At 38.6% G+C, this 20,905-nt stretch overlaps 1 protein-coding gene across 2 annotated transcripts; it reads left to right on the top strand.

Annotated features, from left to right (window-relative positions):
- The first annotated feature begins 162 nt into the window (after nucleotides 1-162).
- On the top strand, nucleotides 163-19,518 carry LOC136702032 (DBH-like monooxygenase protein 2 homolog). Of its 2 annotated transcripts, XM_066676851.1 has the most exons (13): nucleotides 163-464; nucleotides 6,409-6,555; nucleotides 8,044-8,196; nucleotides 8,945-9,028; nucleotides 9,164-9,319; nucleotides 10,199-10,301; nucleotides 13,725-13,891; nucleotides 14,760-14,851; nucleotides 15,903-15,999; nucleotides 16,687-16,746; nucleotides 16,900-17,030; nucleotides 17,715-17,823; nucleotides 18,211-19,518. In XM_066676851.1, exons 1-13 carry the CDS (start codon nucleotides 192-194, stop codon nucleotides 18,358-18,360), a joined length of 1,722 nt encoding a protein of 573 aa, XP_066532948.1. In that variant the 5' UTR covers nucleotides 163-191; the 3' UTR covers nucleotides 18,361-19,518. The 2 variants fall into 2 exon arrangements, 1 of the variants encoding a protein (XP_066532948.1); XR_010803880.1 differs by lacking the exon at nucleotides 18,211-19,518 and having other exon boundaries at nucleotides 16,687-16,735.
- The last annotated feature ends 1,387 nt before the right edge of the window (nucleotides 19,519-20,905 follow it).

Raw genomic sequence — 20,905 nt, 5'->3', positions numbered from 1 at the left:
TGTGTGTTAGAAAAATAGAGAAAGAGGGAAAGAGAGAGAGAGAGAGAGAGAGAGAGAGAGAGAGAGAGAGAGAGAGAGAGACGGGTGAGGAGATAGAGTTTATAAAAGAGTGTAAGAGGAGCTTCATGTCCCACAGCTTGGGTCTTAGATAAAGAGAGAGTGTGTTCTGATATAATCAAGCAGTGTAAGTTATGGGTGCTGTATCTCTTCTCCTGCCTCTGGCCTTGGCCCTGTCTTGTGGTTGGGGGGCTGAGGTGGACCCCACACTCCCATTTTTGGAATTTCTGGACCCAGGGAACAGTGTCCAGTTGCGATGGGGGTTTGACCAGTTAAAGGACTCGATCGTCTTTGAGCTGAGTGTAAAGACCACAGGCTGGGTCGGCTTTGGTTTCAGCCCCAATGGAGGAATGACCGGCGCTGACATTGTGACGGGAGGAGTGGGACCTAGTGGTGTATATTTTACGGTAATAGAACCATATACAGAATGTGGTTTATAAACAAATATTAGTTCTTTTATCATTAAAAGGATGCAAGTGTGTATAAAGTCTATGTCTGGTATTATGCAGTCACATCCTCTGCAGAAGTTATATTCTATATATAAAAGGTAAAATGGAGAAATGTGTCTTATAAAGACAATATGTGCATTTATTGTCACTTAGAAAATTAATTAAATGTCAGATCTCCCCATATTTTGCATGCAACCGTATAATACATGCATGCTTTCAACCATAAAGGAACTAATATAAGAATTCTTATATTAACTTGGTAGATCTCCTCTGTATTTCTTCTTGTTGTGTTGATCTGACTAATCCATCTAAATACAGCCGAAAAAGACTCCAAATCTAAAACTATTTCTATATTTAAACTTAACTTCCACCCAAAAACCTGACACTAACTCAGTAGATATCTAAATCAGTTCATTATTTCAAATCTATAAGGGATTAACAAAACATAACCTGCATAATATCATGTATAATCATGTACTTTTATGTGGTTAATATATATCACGGGTGTGTAAGTAAAATAATTAATCATGTCATGGTGCAAATATCACTATTAATTGCAGTTGGTTTATTTGCAGATATTTGAGCCTAAAGTATGAATTTACTATTTTAAATTACTGTATTTATTTATAGACGAGTGGATGAGAATTATCAGAACAGAATTTCATATAAATGACTGCTTTTACCCATTAGCCACCTACTGCTGTGCCTCTAGACTGTGTGTGAAGTGCCCAACATTTTTTCTGCACTTGTCTAGAGCAGTGTTGAAGACACCACTGTAGAGACACTGCAGTAAAAAGTTGGATAATGTGCACGATTCAGGGCCACCGTTCAAAAAGCAGCTTTCTTACAGCTGCAGTCCTGTTCCTTGCAGAGTTTGTGCTAAATGTGGTAACTTCTCTTGAATGTTTTACTGCTTTGCTGTGTCCATGTAATGCTTGGTACAGGCTTCGGCACAGTGCCTGTCTGGTGCCTGACCACAACCAGGCGAGGTCAGATTACTGCTTATTTCAGCTCAAAGTTGCTCTTTTTTTTCTTTTTATAAAAACAAATCAATTACAAAATGACTATAGATTCCTAAACATTACTCTAGCAATGATTGTAAATTTAACATAACTTTTAAAGAAAGGCATTAATAATACTAAAGAAAGAGAGGGATAAAACCTCCTTTAAAACATAATTCTTTGCTTATTTTTCAGCATGTATGTTATTCTTTCTACTGGGAGGTTTAGTAACATGTGTCTTCTCCAATGTGAAATATTGGGTCTATGGGTTTTATTCAAAACAGTGCTATTACATTTTTTCACATTTAGAGAAATAAAGGTCCATCAGTATAATTTCATATTAATTATAATTGTGATTTTCTGGGTACATACCTGAAAAAAAACAACTTGTGATCCAATGGAATATCTTTAGAAATAATCTGCTCACACGTCTCTCTCACCTCCTCCCAAAATGCTTTAATTCTTGTACACTGCCCGACACAGTGAAACAAAGTACCTTTGGCCTTTATGCATTTAGTGCAAATATCTGGTATATTTTCATTATACAAATTTAGGTTCACAGGGGTTATATAAGTTTGCATTAGTCAGTTATATTGTGTATATGAGGCGTGTATCCATCCACTCAGTGTGATTTTTCATTTCATCACAAGCTAATTTCCAGTCTGCTACTGAAATGTCAGTCTCCAGATCCTTGTTTCAAGCTTGTGCAATGAGCTCTCTGGAGAAGTAGATAAAAAAACATTATAAAATTCTGATATGATTTCTTAAGTGATCATCATAATTTTTTCAACTATAAACCATGGAGGTCTAAGAAACGTTTTGTTTTGATTTGCTTTTACAAAACTTTTGTATAATTTGAGTAAATTTTGAATACGCTTTGCCAAAATTTTACATATTATTTTAAGATTTGAGTTCAACAGGCTTGGTCTCATATTTTCACATTTATTAGATGGTTTTCCTGGTTTTTGAATATAATCAGACATATATCAGAGCACCATTCATAGAAGGGGGAAGATTGCTATTTTGAAAGGCCTCTAAAAACATTTTGATTAGTGGCTTTAATAATTTCCTTTTAAATTTTTTTATATAAATAAAAATCATTGGTAAGACATCAGGCCCTGCATTCATACCACCAATTACACTTTCAGTTTCTTCTATGGTAATTTTCTGCAGAACCCCTTTGAATTCATCTGATATGGTTGGTATTACCAATCCATCCATAAAAGCACTCATATACTTTGGATCAGTTTTAACTTCTGTATTATACAGTTTTTCAGAAAAGGTTTTAAAAGCACCATTAATTTCAATTGTGTCTATAAAATTTACGTTGTTACTTATAATTGAAGTAATTGAGTTTCTTGTATCTAATTATTTAACCTTCCATGCTAAAAGTTTACCTGGTTTATCACCTTGATCTTTTTATTTTACCTTGATTTTACCAAATACCTTGATTTTTTCCAAATACTGTCTTTTTTGATGTGCTTTTTCAGATTGAGGACTTGTGTAGCTTATTATGTGTCCCCTTAGAAAAGCTTTAAAGGCTTTCCACTTTGTGCAGGCAGATGTTTGTGTTGTATTTATTTAACAAAATACCACACTAACCCACATGGTTACTATCCTCATAAACTAAACAACATGGTTCATGATCTGAAATTACTGTATTATCGTAAAATCAGTTCTGTATTTTATAAAATAACCCATTCGAAACCAAGAAATAATCAATGAGAGAATATGTTCTGGTAGTACTAGAATAACATGAATAAGCCTTGCCTTCTAGATTTATTTTCCTCCATATATCTAACAGGGGGTGCTCTGTCGGGCTGTGCTAAGCCTTATATCTGTGAGCACAAAGTAGAGTGAATTTAGCTAAACACAGCCCGACAGTGCACACTGTCACGTGTTGACGATAAAAACCCATTTCTGAGAGAGCGCAAATTTCAGCAACTGTTGCTGAAGGGACAGAAAAGTTTGAAAATAAGCAAAATGAGACAGCGTACACTCTTTAGAAGCACAGCTGGTGCTAACAGGCACTTGTGGTTTAGCACAGCACAGCAGATTTTTCAGCGAACTGAGGCTCAGAACACATATTTAGAGGATAAAGCAGTATACCTGTGAAAACAAAGTTGAGTGAAGGGTTTTCTAAGTATTTAAATGAAATTAGACACACCACACACGTGTCATAATACCGTCAACATTTTAAAATACCGTGGTATACGGTATTATTGTTATACCGCTTAGCCCTAAAGGGTTACCCTCCCCCCTCCTTTTTATTTTAATAATGTCTTCTTCTAATATATGTGTTTCTTGTAGGAAAACAATTCCAGAGTCCATATCCTTCAGCCTATTTATAAGCGGTTTGATTTGTTGAAGATTGGGTAAACTTCTACAGTTCCAAGGAATAAAAATAAGCTTTACCCTTTGAGGCATAATAACCTAAAATATCTACAAAAAAATGGATTACCATTACATATTCACTTTTGAGGAGCATAACAAATTTAAAAGCAGCAACATTCAAACTACACACTGAACATGTAAATTAAACCCCAATTCCCCTTTCCTGTGGGAGTGACCCACATTAGCTCCGACTACAGTTATCACCATCGACTGTTCCACACTATGAGGATCAGTCTAATCTCCATCTAGTCAGGAACTAATTAGCAAACATCAACAAAAAAGCATTCTGTGCTGCTTTCATATAACTAAAATACACAATGGACTGCAGTTATTATAAATTCTCTTTCAAAATGTGCCAATCTTAGAATAAAGAAACAGGCTGTTAACCCCAGTTAGTACGTTAAAGAGAATATCTCAAGAGAATATCCAGATTATGTGGATTATGTTTTTTTTATCAAAAATTAAACTCCCATTTCAATTTGTTCATGTTCCTCCTATTCTTCTGATAGAGAGACTGTAGTATGTCACCCATGGGAACTGGTCATTAAGTCCATCAATGAGGTCTCATCTATCAATTACCTACAATCCCTTGATGACAAAGTAGCCCTAATCACCGGCTAGGACTTACTGTAGATATCCACATTGTGTCGCTACTTAGGTTCATTTGTTTTTGCTTCTGATCTTTGCAATGAAGTATTGTGCCTCTGTCGGAGTGTTGTAGATACGGGTTTCTTCTTTATATGTCACCAAAAGCTTTGCCGGTACAACCACTATGTGTTGGATCCCCAGATCTTGCAGCTGCTGGCGAACATGGTCATACTCCTTTTGCTGTTTGTGGATTCTCCCAGCTAAATCTGAAAAAAAATCTCACTTGTTGGTTCTTGTAGAAGATGACCTTCTTAGCCCAGGCAGCGTGGATGACTGAGTTTGTCCCTGTAGATCAAGAACTTCATTATGAGCATTCTCAGAGGAGCATCTCTCTTTGGCCCGACCTGGTGTGCTCTTTCCAAACCAATTTGGCTTTCAGCCAACTAACACCTCTTGTTTCCCGTTTTCCATAAATAAGCACGGGTCTGATTCCTCTGCACATTCATGTTAGTTTACCAGCCTCAGGTTATTCAGTCGTGACCTTGTTTCTAGGCCTAAAGATTTTCCCTCCAGTGTTTTATTCTTCGACACCAGAGGTGGTTAGCCTAAACCCCTCGTCTTCAGCCATCAAAATTTGTAACTCGGTTTGAACTACTTGCTCTGCAGTCTGTTATCTCCTTTCTAGTTTCTGCGAGGGCTGCTATGATTCCATTCAATTTGGAGGAAAACTCGTCAATTTCCGCCAATATGGTGCTCGCTTCAGCAGAGTCAAGCACAGTCGTTGTCCTGGCTCCCTCATCTATATCGTCGCTAGCACAAAAATTTGTTAGTTTCGACTATTTTGTTATTCTTCTTTTCTCTTTGCTTATCTTATTAAAAGACAACATCACTCTTACTCTGTCCCCTGGATCAAATTAATGCTTTATATTTTGCAGAACCAAGTGTTTCAGAAGTAGCTGTCAAGCTTAGCAGCAGAGCGGTGTTTCACACATTTTACACAGTGGCCACCATTATCAGAAGTCCAGTAAATGTATTTATAATGCAGTTCTTCAATTTTGAAATAGTAATTAAGTGGTGTATCCACGTGGGTTTCTTCTGAGTGCTCCAGTTTCCTCGCACGTTCCAAGAAACACACATTGATAGGTGGACTGGCGACTCAAACGTGTTTGTGGTTGTGAGTTGTGTGTTTGTGCCGCCCTGTGAAGGACGGGCGCCCCCTCCAGGGTGTGTTCCTGCCATGCGCTCAGTGATTCCGGGTAGGCTCCGGATACACCGCAACCCTGAACTGGATAAGCGGTTACAGATAATGAATGAATAAAAGCCTTCAGAGTTATCTGAAGCGTATTCCAATGTTTAGCAGCAGATGACTAAAAAGATGAGGAGCCCAAAGTGGTGTTTGTTTGGGGGGTTTTCAGTTGGATGGTAGTAGAGAACCTGTTGTTGTAAGTAACAGATACTGATTGCAACAGGTTTTGTACTATATGCAAGGTGGTGACTGACTAAGCAATGTTTTGTAAATGAGTGTGAGCAAGTGTATACTACGACACGTGTGTAACAACAACCAGTTAACCAGAGTGTAAAGGGAACAGTGATGAGTTCTAAAGTGAGCATTTGTAACAAAGCGGAGAGCAGAATGGTACATCGAAGGAACACCCACACAGTGAGGAATAGTGCAACTCAACAACTCAAACTACAAAAACATGTTAACGGCATTTATAAAAACACTGCTGATAATGACACCCCTCACCCCACACAGAGCTGGTCAGGACTGGTGACCATCTCAATTTGTTGTGGAATTTCTGACAACATATAAATATGTACATTTAAAGATGTGAAATAATAAAATGTGATGACGTGCTGTAAATGTAGCTCTGTACTAAACATCCTGTGTGTGACTGAGCTGTGTGTGTTTTGTGAAGGATAGACATTCGGTGGGTAATACCCTGCCTCTAGAGGACGAGCAACAGGATTATGGACTGCTCTCTCTGACCGAAACAGATGGACAAACAGTGATGAAGTTCCAGAGGTCAATCAGTGCCTGTGACGAGAACGATTACCCCATCACTGTGAGTAAACACACAGTCATTTCACAACACTCAGTTCATCTTCAGATTCTGCTGCTGCCTCATCTGTATCAGCCTCAGAAATGGCTGTGGTACTGCCACAGAAAAAAAAACAAAAAACAGGACTTTAAGCCCCTGTGGATCGGCAGGTGTGTGTGTTTCAGGTGATTTCACTCCTGTAGATAGGTCTCATAGAGAGAGAGCTCTATTTTCTGCAGGGGGCCCTGAGGTGGACAGTAACTCTACACTGTACACTGTGTGTTTGTTCCATTACATTAGACACCTTTTCTCCCTAAAAGAGATACTTTCTGAACATTTAATAATATTTATTAATAAAACTATAATAATTAAATTTTTTTTATCATTACCTTTTTAGTAGGTGCTAATTCTACTTGTGAAGGCTAAATGTTGCTTTCTCACGTGAAATCAGACTTCTTCTCAAACTGCTTCTAACACAGCACTAACAATAAAGTTAGGAGGAGATATTATATACCTTATATTGGTTTATAACTGGCCACCATGTGTTGTGCCTCCATGTTAAAATTTAAACAGTGTCTACATCAGTGGCGGATGCTGGTTTTTCAAGGAGGGGAAGCTCAATTTCGGCCTACATCATAAAATGTGTCGGTTTATTTATATGTAAATTTTACCCTCCGTTCCTTTTCAAGAAAATGATCTGTGACCCTGTCGTACCAACAAGGCGTCTTTTCCAGGGACTTGACTAGTGTCCTCTCAATGGCCAGCAGAGCTAGGCTTAAACGGCCTTGGCCCATGTGAAGTGTGTCCGCCTGTGAGTGCTTTGTGACGGTGGAGGGGCTCAGCAGCACCCGCTAGAAACTGCGATAGAAGTCAGAAAGAGTGATAGAAGTCAGTCTCCAAACACAAGCAGCTACAAAAACCCCACAAGAAATAGAAGCTCGATTTGTCACTAGTGGTTTTTAACAAAGAAAATGCCGCTAAGAGGATTAAGAAAGTCTGGTTCAACTCAGAACAGAATGAAAATGTAATGCTCCCACGGATCTCTACACCAAAGGATCACTGATTCGCTCATTTCGCTGTCAATCAAAAAGGGATTCAGCCTCAGACAGATCATCCAATCATCATGCAGAAGCTGAGCGTCCGGGTCAGCTGAGGCCAGCCCACTGCCCCATAGACCCCCAGAGACACTGAGCATCCGATGGGCGGGACAAAACCCAGCATTTATCCAATGTCTCGTCTCGCTTTGCTATTGAACTCTGTGGATGCTCAGCGTCCGCATTGTTTAAAGCACTGTGAAGCTACGGGAATGATTGAGAGGAAAGCCGTCTTTACCAGTGATAAGAAGCTGATTCTGAACAAAAGTTAATCACGTTGTAGTGCATATTTATTCAATGACATGTACACACAACAGTTTTTGACATTTTAGGGGAAGCTGAGCTTCCCTTGCAATCTTAGAGCAATCGCCACTGGTCTACATATTGCATCAAAAAAACTTCTCTTCTCCTTTATAAGGAACTGGCAGTGAAGCTGATTTACGCCTATGGAAGGACTGATGACTTCACCTACCACGGGAGCCAGAGGGGCACCAAGGAGGTGAACCTGCTGAAGTTCATGCCCAAGGCCAGTCTGCCGGACAGCAGATACTTTGACCTGACCATGACCAATGTAAGGCTGAATTAGTTCATTAGTTCAAAGGGCATCACACACTCTCACAGTCACTCACAGCTATGGGCAGATTCACAGAGCCAATCCCTCTACAAAAATGTGTTTGGACTGTGGGAGGAAATGAGTGCATATTTACAGATGAAGTACCATTTCATTCATTTGTAGTGAAGTATCATCGTTCATTTATTGTTGATTGTATTTACACACTTCACAAAAACTACACAATTAGCATTCCTAGTATTAGTTTCAAATTATGCATTTCATAACAATTTCATTTAAATTAAGAGGCTTCTTTATTACACACATCTTTGGTGTTTTAATCTGGTACTTAGAAACTCCCTGGAAAAGAAGATTTCCAAAGAAATCTGAACTCTTCACATAATCTATGAAAGAAAAATTACCCTCTCTTTTAATGTACTTAAGCACACGTAAACAATACATTTCAAAATACACCCACAAGGACTCAATGATTGAGTGTAAGTTTCACACATATCAAAATTACAAAGTTTTCATTAGGAATTCTATTAATTTTTTAAATATTCAGCATAATTCATTGTTTGAGCTGTCAATACGTTTCTTTAGAGTGATAATAGGAAGCAGGAATCATGGTATCTACTATGAAAATATATAGAATATAGCCATTTCATAATTCCAGTGAGCACAAACTTTAAGAAAGAAATAAAAGAAAGAGAAAAAAAAAGAAAGAAAGTGTTAAAAAACAATCTCTGTCCCAAACCTTCATTTACAGTTTACTGTCCCAGCCCTGAACACATACTACCATTGCAAGGTCATGAGAATCCCAGCACTTGATCAGAAGTACCACATCTATCGGGTAAGAAAACAGCATTTAATCTGGCCTCACATGAACTGGACAACCCTGCAGCTCTGATTGTGATCTGAAGTTTTGTTTAGAGATGTAAAGCTAAATGCATTACAGAAGATTGCAGTGTTTTCATATTGTTTCCAGGTGGAGCCTCTCATAGAAAATGTCGACTTGGTCCATCACATGGTGCTTTACCGCTGTCCTCCCACTATAACATCACCCAAAGAAGGGCCCTGTTACTCTGGCCAAATCCAGACAGATTGCTTCCAGACCGTGGCAGCCTGGGGGGTCGGCGGAGGGGTAAGTGACACTTTTGAGAAATAAAACATTATCCTGGCTACTTAAACTGCTGTTCTAGATTAATTCAGTCAAACGGTTTTATAATTTTACTCTGTCTATGGCCTGCCCTAGTTGTTGGCATGGTTTGAGGTCAGGTTAGGTCCATTAGTGTTCACTGTGCTTGGAAATACATTTCACAATCATCTTGAAATACAGAAATACACCTTAACATTAATTCAGCGAGGCTAATCCTTGTTCTGGTGATCATTCAGTCAAACTCTGCCTACTCAGACTGCACTCTTGTTGCTGATGCTGTTTCTGATGCTCTTGTCAGCTCATCCCCTTTTGGTGAAGTTTCAGCTTTGTCTCACATTAAATCTCGGACTAAGTTAGATTACTGCAATGCACTGTTTCATGGCTTAACCTTGTAAAACTCTTAATCCTCTTCAGTGCATTCAAATTTCTGCAGCCAGAGTCTTAGTAAACAGTAAGAAATCTTAGTGGATCCCAGTTACAGAACTCTTCTGTTATAAAAACCTACTGTTGATATTTAAGGCTCTGCATGGCTTTGCTCCCACCCATGAGTCCTTTCTCCTACATCTCTGTGCACTTCTTTGATTCTGGTCTTCTGGCCATTACTAGGTCTAAGTTTGGTTCTGTGGGCTTTCAGTTTTACTGACCCAACACTTCAGAACTCTTTTCCTCTCTTTCCATTTCCAAAGCCCAGCTGAAAACATATCTAAGAGAGCTTTCTTTTTTGTTTCATTCTCTCTGATGTTAATTACATTGTTTTTGTATTCATTTGTAAAGTGTCTTTGGGTATAGGTGAAAGGTGTAGGTGTAGAGTTGATTTGACACTGGTGAATGTGCTGTGAATCTCTGTGTTTTTCACATTTCCAGGCTTTTGAACTCCCTGAGGTTGCTGGGATTCCTGTAGGAGGTAATGAATTGAACGTCCTCTACAGACTGGAGATCCACTACAACAACCAGAATAAAACTTCAGGTTGAGTAACCGGGTGCAAATGCTAACATGAAAAAAGCTTACTGGCTTAATGGATACGTTTTTTTTCTCCATTGATACCCATCATAAAGCAACAGCTTTACCTGGCATATCAACACCTAATTTCTCACAAGTTTTTCATCATTACAGCTATAAACTCATAAAAGAATGATGCCATCAGCTGAATATAAAACAGTAATAAACATTAAGCTCCCACCTCACCATCATAAACTATAATAATAAAAAAGTTAAAATCTATCTACATCCTATGATCTGTTTTCATTCACAGCTGCAAAATATCCCAAACATGTTTATTGTGGTCAGTTCTGTTTCTGCAGCATCAGTCTCTGGACTGGAGTAGAAAAACAGGTCACAGTATGGAAATAGCTTTTGTAAAACCAAGGATTCTCGTTTACTGTTGTTATGGAAAAGAAACAAGCAACCCACTAACCTCCCCTACCACCCCGCCTCTAAACAGGGCCTGGTATAATGTATTGAACCTGTGACCTATCATCAACTAATTTCACTAACATTGTTTATCAGAACAACAATAAGGAATGATCCCATGACAACAAAGCATATAATTACCTGATCCAACCCCTTAAATATAATAAACTGTCACAGAAGGAAGCATTTATTTTATACACAATAGTTCCAATCAGGAGGGTGCATTGTTTTCCTAACAACAACCCATTAATCACCAAGGATTTGAACGATCTACTGAGCAATAAGCAGCAGGCATTCAGACTTTCTCTTCACCCTGTCTTTGAAGCACTCTGCTAGGCAGACCTCATTTTTCATACACAAGACATTCGCCTTGGTCTTTTTCATTTTTAAAGTTTATTCTGTAGACATTACATTAGTAGTATCTCAAAAGAGGTGATGGCTTGCTTCATTTGTATCAGAGGAAGCACATGCTTGCCTTCACCCTTTCCCAGCTGTGATGGTTGTAGTGGAAATAGTTATTCACACGTTGCGGTGGCATAAGCACAACATAGCGGAGTCATTCATCCATCCATTATCTGTAACCGTTTATCCAATTTAGGGTCGCGGGGGGTCCAGAGCCTATCTGGAATCATTGGGCGCAAGGCAGGAATACACAGGGGGCGCCAGTCCTTCACAGGGCAGCACACACACTCACGCCTACGGACACTTTTTGAGTCGCCAATCCACCTACCAATGTGTGTTGTTGGAGAACACACAAAACTCCTCAAAGACAGTTACCCGGAGCGGGAATCGAACCCACAACCTCCAGGTCCCTGGAGCTGTGTGATTGCTGTGAACACTACCTGCTGCGCCACCGTGCCGCCCTAATTATTATTTTATTAATAATTAATTATTTAATTCATTTTGCTAAGCTCCATCTTTGGGAGTCATTAAATAATATGTAGTGTCATTTCCTGTCGAATTATAGCTTAGACAAGTAGGTCATCATGTTAGATCACTTTACATATTATACAGCAGAATTAGCTAGAATTCATTATTATTAATGAATTATGCTCATTGACCCGCCGTAGGTTCTTGACTCTGAAATTGAATCTGAACTAGAAGTTATAATTCTATACAAGAAAGGTGTACACACAAACAAATAATATAGGATTGGTTTTAACACACAACTGGTTTATTAACTGTAATATCAAATAATGAATATTGATTATACATTCATATAATGAAATGGATTACAGCGATACATGAGGGAACAGGGAAATTCATATATGAAGGAATTTCTCTATGATAATTACCAGCACGACTTCCTGGAGAATTGCAGATGCGGGCGTTGTAGGTTGTAGCTGCGGGCATTCCTTTTCTCCCCCTTTTCAGACACGGTGACCCCTCCGTCGGAACTGGTGGCGTTCTGAAATTTTCTGTGGGGATTCTTTGTCATCGCTGGTCCACTTCCTTGTGAGACACGTCCATGTCGGTCTCTCCTGGGCAGGTCTCTCCTCATCTCAGAAGGTCATTCTGAGGGTGAATGTGGCCGTTTTCTTCGTTGCTGGTCTGGAAGCTTTGTCAGAGGTCTCCTTCATGCTCTGGGTGTGGCGTTGAATTCTTGCTGGAATAACTACAGCCCTATAAAGTTCTCTATTAGGGACAAAATCAATATAGAACTTCTGTTCTATTTGGACCACGCTCGAGGGGCCCAAGACTGTTTAGGCTTAAAAGAGAAAAGGTGTGGGGAAAGAAGAAGCCTTGAGTGTCTGAAGCCTGGAATCTTAAAAGTCTGAAAAAGTCTCTTTCATTTGGTGCCACTGGCTTTTTAATCAGAATTTAGAAAGCCCGCCTTTAATCTGTGATTGGATAAGATTGGAACCTCTCTTGCTCCTGATTGGCTGCTTCCTGTACCTTGGTAGTGACATCACATAAAATTTACGACCCTTGACAAGACAAAGGCTTGAAGACCATCCCTTTTTGAATGAATGTCCCAGGATTCTGAATCATACTCTGCAAATATAAAAGTTTATATGTTAACACAAACTAATATCATTAAGACACCCATGTTTTACATAATTATTAACCAACTACACCTAAGTATGTGGCTACCTTGGTTCTACATAAATTCATATAAAACAAAAATGAGTTTAAACACATGTAAATTAATCCCACCCATTTTGATTGTCCAAATGGAATTAATTTCAAACAGTTGTGCACATATGTAACTTCAAATTGTTATAAACCAATGGGAATTAAGGCTTAATTATATAGTTTGAGAAGTTCTTCATTAAGCAGTTTTATACAGAGCATAAACTGATCTTCAGGAGTGTCACCCAAAAGATTCTTCTCTTGACCCTGTGTGGCCTTGGGTCATAAAAACGGTCCCTGGAGAGTGGTTTATGAGCCTGCTCTGTGTTATCTGAAATTCCCATCTGGACTAGTGTGGCTTGGAGATGTCTCTGAAACCATCTAAAGTTTGTGTATTTAAAATAAACTCTCAGAAAGTCACAATTTCATATTAGAAATTAATACACATTCATCATATCACACTACACATCCCCCCTTTTTTGGTTTGATATTGTCTCTCAGAAAACATCGGACCAAAAATATGGAGATGAATGATGATGGTAAGGTCAGTGTAGGCATTCATTCATACACTCAGGGTTGATACTTTTCTGTGATCATTTAATACCGGAGTAATCCTTTATTGGACTTTATCCCATATGCCATTATGAGTTTTCACCTTACTTTAAAAGTGTTTGTTAACTAGGAAATGTTATTGTTATTATTTTAATCAATTTCTTTCAATCAATTATTTTCACAATTTCTTATTAGTCATCATATCACACTACATGGGGGTGGGGTGCTCAGCTAACAGAGTGGACCTGGAGATGACAGAAGAAGTTCTGCAAAAACATGTGTAATATTAATAAACAATACAGAATAAATTTAAAAGGTTTTAAAGTGACCAGACCCTCTCTGCTGTTTGTGCAGGTCGTGTAGATAACTCAGGTCTGAGGTTTTTTTACACTGCTCAGCTGCGGCAGTATGATGCTGCTGTTCTGATGACTGGATTAGCAGTAGGTCCAGGTTATGCCATCCCCCCCAACGCCACGGACTTCCTCACGTACGGCCTGTGTGACACCAGCTTTATACAGCAGGTACAATGGGCACTTCTACACAGTCAGACTTCCCTGAAACTCCTCTCCCTAATCCACACAAACACTCACATCTGGTCAGCACAAATTTTAACAAACTAAGCCCTTTGTTATCCCTACCATCACATCTCAAAGCTGATGTCTGTTTTCATAGCGAACAGATTTAACATTTTAGTAAAGAATGTCATCCTTGTCATTTCCAGTCAAGACGGATATACAGTGCTGTGAAAACATTTTAAAAACTAATTATCTGAGCAGTAAGAATATACTTGTTCAAAAACAATCAAACAAAAAACCACAGGATATTAGAATAAATGCTGGTTTAATCCTTTCCAAATAAAGAATAGATAGGTAGAATAATCATGGCAGTCCAGTATTATCTGAGGATATCATTCAATACCTAGTTTTACAGATTAATAAACACTTAATTGTCTTAAATCCAGTGTGCCGTTGGTTTAACAAATCCATATGATCAAGAAGAACATCTGAAAACCTTGTTCTTCACACTTGCTGAAAACATCTACATTTTAGAAAAAATTCCCTTTTCTGTATTTATGTTTTTGCATTTATTGCAATTAATTATAAAATGATAATAATCTTAGGTACGTAGTTTATTAGACTCTTGGAAAAATATGCATACTCTGTCACTCACCCACACTCACACACACCCACCCACCATTCACCAATCAACCTTAACTTTATGACCACCTCGTTTCTACACTCACTGTCCATTCTAGACTGTCACAGTCCAGACTGTTTTGACTAGAAGTGAACACAAAGTTAATCTCTTAGCTTTTTCAGGAGGGAATTGGGAATCCAGCTTCAGTGAATGATGAAAAAGTCCTAAAGTATGTTTCCTCTTTCTCTTCAGGTCATCTCTGAGCCTGCACAAGATCTACAGGTTTTTTCAGCCATTTTACACACACATCTGGCAGGAAGGAAGGTGCGAGTTGGCCACTTCAGGTAAAATTATACCAGACGCTTCAAGGACTGTGATTGACTGCTGGTCAATATTTGTTTGTTTTCTGCATTGAACACATTGAAGAAAACAAAAAGGGGGTGGTGCAGACTTTAAGGTAGTTATCTTTCCACATCGGTTTGGAAGCATTAGTAAACCTGTATGGCAGGTCTTTCTAATAAAATTCCCATTGTGTACTGGTCAGTGTGTATCACAAGGTCACCTGGGAATAAGATTTATTCAGGAGTGAAGAAGGGATGGGACGTGAGACGAAAGAGAAGTGAGTCACGTGACACCGGTCCACACAAATGGGTTTACAAACAGAAACCTGATGATTTTGTACTGAGGGAATATCTGATATCTTCCATTCTCTGACTCTAATGGTCATATGTGAAAACACAATGTTTTCAAAGGTCCGTGGCTGACTGTACAGTATTGTACTCCTTTTCTACAAATGAACATGGAGACTCCGGAGACTCTGGGGTCTTAATGAAACATCTGTGACATGCTTTAGTCAAAACATGTCAAGGATCAAACACCACAGCAGTGTTCCTCCCCCTGTCTGAACAGCCCTGTTCAGGACTGGTTTCATCGCCTGTTTGTTTAAATGAGAATGAGCCACAGCCCAGTCCAGAGCAAGAGCCCAGGAGTGAGGAGCGAGAAACTCTGTTTTTTTTTGCCATTTTGTTTTCTTTTTTCTCTGTTCTCATTTTCTAAATAGTTATTCAGTACACTTTATCTCTCAGCGCTTGTTGGGTTTGTTAAACCTGTGTTGTTTTATTATATAATTTGTTTGCTGGTAGGAGCTCCAGATCCCCAAATTAATGCACTAATGTGCTCAGAAAAGAGATGTTTCCCCATTTCTTTAAATTCTTGTTCAATTTTTTCATGTTGTTTGCGAAGTTGTTGAACTTTCCTCAAAAAAAACACTGCACAAATAAATCTGCTCCACTCCTTGTGGTTTCTGCTGTGTGAATGAAGAAAACAAAGCAAAAAATGTAGAGCCAAGCAGAATCTGTTGGCTGTTGTGCTCATGTTTTCTCTTCTCTCCCTTAGGAATGGAACCCAGATTGATTTCTTATCTAAGAATGAAAACTACAACTTTGAGTTTCAGCAGATTACGAACCTGGGTAAAACCAAGACGGTTCAGCTGGTAGGTGTCTACTAGGAACATCTGTGGATTTCTTAATCACCATCTTAGTCACTGTGGGTGTGGCTTGTTAGGCAGACTCCACCACTAAATCAATTAAACTGAGAGTGAAACAAGCACGTTTCCTCTGAGATATGTGAAGCTCCTCTGCTCTGTTCAAACTCATGGACACCGGAGAGATCAACACGCTTGATGGAAAATATTAATTTCCTAAATATTAAATCCTAAATATTCCTAAATATTAAAAAAAAATATATTAATCTGTTATGTCAGCTCACACATCCACAGGTGTCCGGGATCGTGCTGAGTGACAAGAAGAGAGCGAGGCCTGTTGTGATATCTTCGACTCTGCCTCAGAGGCTGAGGGGATTGACAGCTTTAAGTGCTTTTTATCTGACAGTGACAGCTGTGGTAGTCTACAGGGCGTTATAAGTCCTATTATTTTTTAATATATTTTAATAATTTTCTTATTTTGGTTTTGGAAGCTCCTGATTCAGAAATGTTTTCTGTCTATTGTCTTGGCTGTTCCCTTCCTTCTGCTCGTGGATTATTTAAAGGCTGTTTTTAATGAAAATGGTGGTTTCTGACTTTAGCCCAGTACCACACACAGTCAGCAATCCACATGTAAAAATGCCCTGTTATTTTAGTTTCTGTTATTAGACTGAAATTAACTTAGTTCTCCTCCTGCAGGGTGACAAGCTCCTGGTGCAGTGCACATACAACACTGAGGATCGAGCAGGTCTCACTTGGGTTTGTCACTTTACATCATTTAAAATGTTTTTTAATTTTCTTTCTTAAAATCTGAACCAACTGGATGGATAAAATGGATGGAAGACGTAAGTCGGCCACTAACTCTAAAATATACATTCTTCAGATTTCTTTTTTTTTATATTCTGCCCACAGGGGGGCCAAGCCACTACGGAAGAGATGTGTCTAGCCTTCCTCTTCTATTACCCAGCCATGTCTCTCGGCAGTTGTGTTAGTTTCCCTGACACCCAGGCCCTCAGGCAGGAAATGGGAGCAGCTAATAAAGAGTAATTCACTTAACATTTGACATTCTTCTAGGGGAAGTATCATGTGACAAAACCAAAAAAGAATATATTCACATAAATGTAATTGGGGCAGCACAGTGGCGCAGCAGGTAGTGTCGCAGTCACACAGCTCCAGGGACCTGGAGGTTGTGGGTTTGATTCCCGCTCCGGGTGACTGTCTGTGAAAAGTTTGGTGTATTCTTCCTGTGTCCGTGTGGGTTTCCTTCGGGTGCTCCGGTTTCCTCCCACAGTCCAGACACACATTGGTAGGTGGATTGGCGACTCAAAAGTGTTTGTAGGTGTGCATGAATGTGTGTGTTGCCCTGTGAAGGACTGGCGCCCCCTCCAGGGTCCCGCCTTGTGCCCAATGATTCCAGGTAGGCTCTGGACCCACCGTGACCCTGAACTGGATAAGCGGTTACAGATAATGAATGAATGAATTGTTTCATATTGTGTTCATTGAGAATGGACCACTGCTGCAAAATGAAATGAAGATGAAAGAAAAATGTTGTTCCATGTCAATATGTTTCCCTTTTAATAGAAAATAAAAATAGCCACGATAAGGGACTGTATTTTTAACCATGTGACCTTTTTAAACATATGACTTTATTAATAACATGATCACACTCAGCCTTCAGACTTTTTATAAACCACTACTTCTTAAACTGAATTTTACATATTTTACAGTGAATGGTACAAACTAATGATGACTAAGAGCTGGGATAAGAAGTCGGTGAAGGCGTATGAGCAGACCCTGATGAAGGTTCAGCAGATCACTGTAGTGGGAAACATAGCGGTGTGTAGTGAACATGTTTCTGCTGCAGCAGAGTTCTGATGTTCAGTTTAATGATTATATTCTAATTTCTTTTTCTGCTGCATTTCTCGCACATTCAATTCAATCAAGTTTAACTGTGTAATCAGTAAAGAAAATGACACATCTCTATTTGTTATTGTGTTATAATTTCCTGCCTCACTTCAGTGCTTATTGGTTAAGGATTTTTAACATATGGCCATCTTCTCAGACATGGATTAAACTTAGTCTTACATTAGAACCAATTGTGTTCGATTATAAAAGTCCTAATGTCTTTCAGGTTAGGCCTTGACTGGCTCTTTTGGGAAATGAGCATAAAAAAAATCACCTGTGTCCACTCTTGAGTAAATGCTGGTTTCACTTCCCCCCCAGAACAACATATCTGTACACATGGATCTGATTCCTGAACTCAACACCACCACCACTGTGAGCTGTACCAGAAAAAACAAAGTTGACATCCTGAGACCTGCAGTGGGGTTAGTGCTGCTCCTCTGGATCTTAGCATCACTGAGTCTGCCATAACATTCACAACACGAGCAGCAGAGGGAATCCAACCACAAGACAAGAGATATTCCAGTGAATACTTGATTACCTCAACTTTTTTTTTCTTTACATTTTTTCCTCAGACTGCAATAACGATGAGACTGATTGGTTATCAGTAATGAGTCTTCTTTATAATGCCACCTAGTGGTCTTCATGCATTAGAGCAGGGGTGAACAACTCCAGTCCTGGAGGGGTGGTATTCAGAAAGGTTTGGTGATTCCTCTGCAAGAACATACCTCCAAAACCTGGCAATTAACAGGTGAGTTGAATCAGGTGTGTGTGTGTGTGTGTGTGAGAAAGAGAAAAGGAATCACCAAACTTTGGCTAGATACAGTGCCTCCAGGACTGGAGTTGTGCACCCCTGCATTAGAGCTTCTATAATAATCCAATGTTAAATGTTTATTTCTTCGTTCTTTGATTCTTGTAAGTTTACAGAGTTTTGATTCTTGTAAGTTTATGCAGTTTATAGAAAGATTTTAAACATATAATTCACTTCCTTAAATATGTTATACTGATTTTTGTGATTAAGTGACTTCTCCTTTGTTCATGTGACTGATCAACAGCAGTATGTGATTTCTTGGCATGGCATTTTCAACATGTCCATATATATATTAATATATATATAGTCAGTCAGTTTAGACACAGAACTCAGCAGCTGCGCACACAGTTTGCACAGTGTCCATGGAAAAGTATTGCCAGCACATGTGCTCAAAGCCCAGCATGGGCTAGAAGAGAATAAAACCACCCAGCAGTGAGCTAAGGAACAGTGGGACTGTGTTCTCTGGAGTGACAGAGATCAGTACACAGCTTTTGGATGGGTTGGAGTGGTGGTTTTATTCCAGACCTATTCATCCAACAGCAATACCTGAAATTAACAATGCTCTTGTGGGTAAATGCAATCAAATCTTCACAAAAATGTTCCTACACTTTAGTGCAATTTTTTCTGTGAAGATTTAAAGCTGCAGAGGAGTGACAAATGTCCTTGAATACCTTTCTGTTCACAGACAGCTTTCGATTGGAAAAGGCCTAAAAGGCTTTGGTCATGTAGTGAATGTCACTTTAGATTTTTGTTCAAAATTAAGACAATGAATATATTGATCTTTAAGTTATTTCTTTAATGAATTTCAAAAAGACTGTTAGAAGGAATTAAATGATCTCAGATGATTAGAATAAAAAAATATATTTTTAAGAAGCAATTTTGTTTTGTCTTTTTTTTTAATATATTGTGTTTTCTTCCAAAAGCAAGAAAAGTATTCTTGATGTCAACAACTGGTTTAAAAGTGATTAAAAATTTCTCTCTAGTTCCTGACTGTGGTTGTAGTAGTTGCATCCCAAATCCTGATGAATGCAGTAGTGCATTGGTCAAGGTGGGCTCCAGTGGTCCATCAGGTGAAGCACAACAACAGACAGCCACTCTGTTCAGGAGTGTAGATTTCCTCAGGCACAGAACACCCATGTCCTGATTTAATTGTTAAAACAACTTTCAAATATGTTCTTCATATAAAAGAGTTAATTTGCACTGGTTATAAATCAGATAAATTTGCCTAATGCACCTTTAAGACATCAAAGAAATGTATACAGTTTAAAAAAATTGAATTTAATTGAAAGAAGTACTCTAATTACTGTAGTATTAATGTAGACTTTGATGTGTGGAACCTGGCACTGGTGCGAAAACCAAAATCACCCCAAAAAACAGGTATTTGATGTCAAAGTTCAAATGGAATGAAAACACTTAACTAATGCACATTGGCTCTTAGTCTATTTGCCAAACAAGTGTCAATTATCAGTTTATTATTATTTAATCATGTTTTTAACGAGTAAAACCACTCAAACATGTTAGTGAAACATTAAATTTGGACAGGTCTTTAGTCATGTTTAGAAAGTTATTACGGTACACTGGGTTGAGGTCAAGCCATGTGCTGCCCACTTTGAAAGGTGCAGACTGGTTAAAGCACAGCCGTTCATTTTAAGCAGATTACATCAAACGTAAGATTAGGGATACGTCTTTGGAGGGTTTGTATCGCCCAGTATCTGACACTGAGGAGAGCTTAGACACACAAACACAAGAACAGGAACCAATGTGTTAGATGAGTGTGTATTTAATAGAATATGAACGTCCACTCTAAATCTGTGTATAGCTGACTTAAAAAAACATATAAGGAAATACATTCTGTATAGATGGTAAATGTGTTTGTGTGAGAGCAAATGAAATATAAATGTACGTATCTCAGTACAAAGTCCTTTCAGACTTTGCAAATAGTGTATACATGATTAGACAAAGTAAATAAATAAATAAATAAATCTAAAATATAAATAAAGAAGGGCCTATCTCAGGGGTTGGCAACCTTTACCACTCAGAGCCATTTGGACCCGTTTCACACAGTAAAGAAAACACTGGGAGCCACAAAACCCTTTGGAAATTTTACATAAAATAACACTGTATATAACAGGGTTTTTTTTTTTTTGCCTTTGTGCTGTGTATAAACAAACTATAGTGTGTTACATTTATAAAATCAATGAACGA

This window comes from Hoplias malabaricus, chromosome 7 (assembly GCF_029633855.1).
Source record: "Hoplias malabaricus isolate fHopMal1 chromosome 7, fHopMal1.hap1, whole genome shotgun sequence".
NCBI lineage: Eukaryota > Metazoa > Chordata > Actinopteri > Characiformes > Erythrinidae > Hoplias > Hoplias malabaricus.
The sequence above is the reverse complement of the archived record's forward strand: the minus strand, read 5'-3'. Positions and strand labels throughout refer to the sequence as shown.

Coding starts and splice junctions, on each gene's coding strand:
- LOC136702032 (XM_066676851.1), top strand. CDS start 192: ATGGGTGCTGTATCTCTTCTCCTGCCTCTGGCCTTGGCCCTGTCTTGT. Junction 14,852..15,902: donor GTGCGAGTTGGCCACTTCAG/GTAAAATTATAC, acceptor TCTCTCCCTTAG/GAATGGAACCCAGATTGATT. Junction 16,747..16,899: donor ATCGAGCAGGTCTCACTTGG/GTTTGTCACTTT, acceptor TTCTGCCCACAG/GGGGGCCAAGCCACTACGGA.